This window comes from Elaeis guineensis, chromosome 5, assembly GCF_000442705.2.
Source record: "Elaeis guineensis isolate ETL-2024a chromosome 5, EG11, whole genome shotgun sequence".
In the NCBI taxonomy this organism is placed as follows: Eukaryota; Viridiplantae; Streptophyta; class Magnoliopsida; order Arecales; family Arecaceae; genus Elaeis; species Elaeis guineensis.
The window spans coordinates 117,793,328-117,799,385 of NC_025997.2; the positions used below are offsets into that span (position 1 = coordinate 117,793,328).

Below are 6,058 nucleotides of genomic sequence, written 5' to 3' on the forward strand. Positions count from 1 at the left end.
CTTAAAATATATTTGTTGTACAAAATAAAATATTTGGATCAAGCAGTGGCAGATGATAACCTCCGCATATACTAAGGAAATGCAGGAACTTCTTGATATGAAGGAAAATTTTTTAACTATGTAATTACTAGCAAATCACATACCTGAGTGATTTTGACATTGTATCGCTCAAGTAAAAAATTCTTCTGGTGAATAGTAAGCAATTCATGCTTTGGAACAAGAACGTGCTTTGAAATGTTGACTGACAGCTCATGCTCCTACAACAAGTTAAGGCTGCATGTAATTGCATATCTAAGAACTTCCACTTATTACTATTCTTTGGCAAAATGGCCATCAGTTCAATGAGCCATGAGAGGTTAGATGAGTATGACTTGATAATGGATTAAATTGTTTATGCTCAAAACTAGAATTCATTAGCATTTACTTAGATATGCGATATATATTCAAATTTTGACAAGAAAAATTGATTAAAAAGTGCTTACCCAGCATATTGTCAGGGGAAAGACTATATCCTATAAACTATTACCAAGTTAATAAAGAATGGGTAATTTTGACTGATATATAAAGATGGATGTACGAAGCAACAATTGAAAGAAAGATTCACATCACCAGGGATTAAGTTAGACATGACAAGCTAAACGGAAACAAATGCTTTCTAAATACAATTACAAAAGGATAGATTAGTAAGTAAAAAAACCTTCTGTTTTAGACTATCTCGTTTAAGGCATTAATCATTCAAGAAGATACACACATTTTTTTAATAGGGTCCTTGAGTCAAAATATGGAACCACCCATAATAAAGTTGCCTAACATGCGAGTCAATCTCAGCTAACAATTCATTTCAATGAAATAAATACAAAATGGGAGGTCTTACTTCAATGAACATATGAATGTGTAACATAAATACCCAATAATGAAGGTCCTGAAAACAAGATCTCAAGTGCGGGGTCCAGCCATCGTAGAATGTCATGACTTAGACTCAACTTCTGTGCCATCATCAACAGACCTATAACAAGGAGTCTAATGAGAATCCTCAGGGGTCGAGTGCTTCACTTTCCCTCATAATATGCCTAGGAATGCCAAAGAGTTAATGATTACACAAGGATTCTAATGCAGTTCACATTTAGTGGATGCAAAATACCATCAGCATGGCCTTCTTTGCAACTCATGAAGCCCCAAAAAATTAAAAGACCAACATCTTCTTCTGGTATAAACATAAAGCCTTTTAAATTTTGAGTTCTTTGAAGATTCATCTAAGACATTTCTGTGAACCCATGTAAAACTTCACAGAAATTTGTTCCTCCCTCACTCTTATTTTATTTATTGATTATTGATTAGGGAAACCATTATTTAATATTTGTCTTTCCTGTTTCATGAGAAGTTCAGCTTAAACTCAATATCTTATAGGTAGGGCCAGCAAAATATGATCCAACCCACCAACCCAACCTGTGTTCGACCCGCCATAAACAGATTTGGATTTAGGCTAAACAGGTTTGTATCATAAACAGGTCGATCCGTTTTACCCGTTTAATATTTGGATCGGATTTAGGTTTCATATATCTGATCTATTAAACCCGTTTAACCTGTTTAATATTCAGGTCGGATTGAGTCAAATAACCTATTTAACTCATTTAACCTGTTTAACCCATTTAAAATCTGTTTAACCTATTTAAAATCTGCTTAACCTGTTTCTGATCCATTTAACCCAATCTATTTAACATGTTTAATCCATTTAACCTAATTTGATCTGTTTAATAAATAGGTTAAATGAGTCGAGTCGGATTATCTATTTAATAAATAGGTCGAGTTCAGATCTGAATTTTTGACTCGTTTAATAAACAGGTCGAGTTTGGATTGACGATTTTCCGACCTGACCCGTGTTGACCCAACCCAACCCAATTGCCACCCCTACTTATAGGTTCAGTGGTCTGCCCAGATGTCACTAGGGAATAGATCAGAAATTATTCAAATGATCAGTTGATACTTGATAGGTGGCAAGATCTGCATTAGCAAATGGACTATGGATCTAGCTTGAAGTAGGTTGCTAAAATAGCTAGTGGTGAAACTGCTCATTAGCTCTTTGGAAAACAAGACATTACTACTTCTGTAATCCTTTACTGCAAAAAGAAATACTAATTTAAAAAATATTGCAATGTAAAAATTTAAAAATGTCCTTGTTACCAGCTTCTTCAAATGTTTCTATGAATCTAGACATAAAATGCAACAGAAACCTCACCATAAAAACCTCCAAGCGTCTTGCAGGAATGTCACTCAGTATATTCAGTAAAAATGCAGCTGGCTTCTCTTTGACAACAAATATTGCCCTAGTGATTTTTGCAGAATTCATTTGCTGCAGATAAGTCTGGAGCAACCTTACATGAAGCTTCTCCTCCACAAAGTAAACACATATCTGGTCCAAAAAAAAGGATAAGATCATAACCTATCAGTTGATCTCCACAAGAATAAGTATTTTGCCAGTTTTTTAATAAGAAAAAAAGAAACACACACAAACAAAAGTCATACATCTCCCCACATACAGTTTATGTTTCAAACAGTGGTGCAACAAAATTGATATGCATAGACAGCCCTTCCAGCCCCTCACACATATATACAGAATGTATCAAACTAACCTCAAAGATAATAGTTTAAACATAATGCCATAAATGAAACAAAAGCCACTACGCAAACAGACAAGAATGACTAGCAGAATAGAAGAAAATTCTTATATTTTACAGCACCTGTTGATATTTCTGTTCATAAGTGAATACATATTAGCCACCAATCTCCAAACCACATTCACAAGAAGCAGTGAATTAATAAATAAGAGCAGAGCCGTGAAAATTGCACCAACTAAACAAGTTCGGCTCCCTTAAATCTTTTAGATGAAAGGCATCTACAGGAACCCATTGATCATGAGCCAAAAAACATGTTTCAAATATAAGTAGCAAATCTCCCTCTCTACCAAGCCCCAAACTGTTGCAAATAAAGTTTCCAAAAGACTAAATATGAAAACCTGATTCTTCAACCTTAAAATCCTCTTTTTAACCACCAGGCAGGACAATAGGACTCGCAATCAATACTTTTCATCTGTTGACTTGCTTGTTAAAGTCAGCATCAGGCCATTCCATCAACTACAGCATTGAAGTGGTCGCTGGCACAGCCAAGAGACTTGCCAAGTATTAACACTCCAAGAAATTTGCCCCCTCTACTAGCCTTGGAAGCAAGTCAAAAAGATTCACAATGTAGGGGTTCCCTTCAATTGGATGTCATAGACTAGCATAAAAGATCTACATCAGCACCTCTCATATTAACTTCCCAACACAATAATCTCGGTCAAAGGTTATTGGGTCCTCTATTACCATCAGAAGACATAATATCTAGAAGAGAAATATCTTTGAATATTAAAAGCATCACACAATCCCAGTTTTTATATCCTTAGATACATAAAATGCCTACTCTTCTAGTTGTAATCCATACTTCAGAAGCATGCTTCTAATAGCTTCAATTTTCTCCAATACCCCATCAAGGAAACAGAGTGATCCACATTTTGCACCAAAATCTCATGCAGTAATAGCCAGATAAGAAATGTTCATGATCATGAAAGGCATCAACCCCTATCTATAAGCAAATTATTTCACTTAATCATATGAATATCTTCTCTTGTAGTAGCCTCCATTGTCAAATGAGCCTATTACCTATTTTTGAAGCCAAAGCTCTCCCACTTGAAGACATCTGAAGACCCATCTTAGATAGGTCAAGCATCCCCACTCCTTTCAACCAAAATACAGAACATCCAATGACTGATCTTTTGATTCTTAGATGGACTTTCCATCAGTCATTCTTATAATGACAAACAAAATTCAGCTGTACACCAAAATGCTACCAGAACATGGTAGTATTCATAAGCTGGTATGGACAATGAAGAACATTATTTTGCTCATACTAGAGAGGCAACCGAAAAATAGCGGCATCTTAAATCACCAACAATCACCTATTTATTACTCATACCCTACAGGCATCCAGAAATAGGGACGATATATATAGCTAACAATCTTCTCACAAATAAGGGGCAAAGAAATCTTATAATAATTGAACTAAAAACATGACGTTCTTTCCGGTTATGCTTCACTTGCCGTCAAGTAGTACTAACAATAAATGCATATCAGTAAACCAGGAGTTGCAAAAACAATAATATTTTTTCCCAAATATATTCCTCTAACAGACAATACTGCTTGCTTAGAATAAATCAAAGCATGCATGCGCGACACCAAAAAAATAAAATAAAATTCCATCCGATCAAGAATGGCGAAGAGGAGAAACACAAACGACTTGGAATCTCACTCTTGCTGAGTAGAAAAGTCATGACAAATATATATATATATATAAAAGGGGGATCATCTTCAACTCTCGTGGAGAATGTTGTGGGCAGGTTGTGGGGGGACCTCCCTTAATAGTCCCACATCGGGCAACTCTGGTGAGGTTGTGGGGGGATCTCCCTTAATAGTCCCACATCGGGCAACTCTGGTGTATGCATGTGCTTAAGTAGTGCAGCCCGCCTCTTACCCCGTGAGGCGTCTTTTGCCCATAGGACAGAGGACAAAACCGTGACCTGTCGATCGCGTGCGGCCCGTAGGGCGGCGCCGTCGGGGAAAGCGGACAATACCTTGCGTGCGGTGGAGAGGAAAAGGTGTCCGTAACCTTAACACGTGTGCACAACAGTGGCGCGCCAGGTAGGGGTAGCCCGCCCCCTGTCGCTCAACACCTGCACCCTCCAGAGTGGGGGACATCTGTTGTGGGCAGGCTGTGGGGGGACCTCCCTTAATAGTCCCACATCGGGCAACTCTGGTGTGTGCATGTGCTTAAGTAGTGCGGCCCGCCTCTTACCCCGTGAGGCGCCTTTTGCCCATAGGGCAGTAGGGCGGCGCCGTCGGAGAAAGCGGACAATACCTTGCGTGCGGTGGAGAGGAAAAGGTGTCCGTAACCTTACCCCGTGAGGCGCCTTTTGCCCATAGGGCAGTAGGGCGGCGCCGTCGGAGAAAGCGGACAATACCTTGCGTGCGGTGGAGAGGAAAAGGTGTCCGTAACCTTAACACGTGTGCACAACAGAGAATTCCTTAAAAAATCCAGGCAAAATCAAAAGGGAAAAAAAATAAAATTATTTTTTTTAAAAAAAACAAAGCTTCGACCGGGAATTCCACTCTTGCAGAGCATTAGTAGAAAACACATGTAGATCAAAAAAAAAAAACAAAAAAACAAAGTTTCTAAGATTTGTTGCTTGTAAATAGATCGGAATTTGCTACAAACTCAAAACCTCAAGAACATCGAATAAACCAGCACATCAACCAAGTCGTCAACAGAGCTAGCCAAAGAACCAAATCATACATGAAATGGACCAAAAAGATTCCATCAAATCCAACTATTTTCTCTGAAAAAAACGCGTACGAAGAGATGGAGAAGGGCATGAAACAAGAAACAAATTAGTACCATGTCTGAGGGGTCGTCCCTCTTGGAGCGACTGAAATCAAGAACCTCTCTCCTGAAATTGATCCCGAACTTCTCGACGAACTGGTCTCTGGTCATCTCGATCTCGGCGTCGGTGACCAAGAACCCCCGGTCCCTCAGCATCTCCAGAATAGTTCGCCGGATTCGGAAGAACGTGCTGGCGAGCGCACCATCAACCATCTCGCCGGTGACGTAGTCTCTTCCTCTCTTCTAGCGGTGAGAGAGCGAGATATATAAAAAGAGATTTGGGCGAGAAAAACCCAAAGAAGTACTCTGAGAAGCAGCGAGAGAGAGGGGTGGGGGGGGGGGTGCCAGAGGAGGGAAAGGCTTTGAGGTAGTTACATCTGGTTTCGTTCTTGCAGTGGGACGACGAGGTCGGGGAGATACCGTCCTTGTGCTCGCATAGAGATTTCTGTGCGGGTAGCGAGTTGTGGACTACGTCACGGGTGGGCGTCAAACCGTCAAAAGCGTAGTTACGGACAAGATGGGTTTGCCCGGCTAATCGGAGGGAGGATTGTGTCATATGCATAGAAATTTGTGTGCGTGCGTATCGTGG

At 39.6% G+C, this 6,058-nt stretch overlaps 1 protein-coding gene across 2 annotated transcripts in view; it reads right to left on the reverse strand.

Moving 5' to 3' along the window:
* LOC105045524 (DNA-directed RNA polymerases II and IV subunit 5A) overlaps positions 1-5,800 on the reverse strand; it is a 6,937-nt gene extending 1,137 nt beyond the window's left edge. For both annotated transcript variants that reach the window (XR_012141604.1, XM_010923834.4), the window contains exons 1-3: positions 5,485-5,800; positions 2,237-2,410; positions 144-257 (exon numbers count right to left, since the gene is read on the reverse strand). Coding sequence is in view for 1 of the 2 variants with exons in the window: in XM_010923834.4 (XP_010922136.1) it covers positions 144-257; positions 2,237-2,410; positions 5,485-5,682 (486 nt within the window). In the remaining variant the exon portion in view is untranslated. The remainder of the gene's footprint in view (positions 1-143; positions 258-2,236; positions 2,411-5,484) is intronic.
* Between the last annotated feature and the right edge of the window lie 258 nt (positions 5,801-6,058).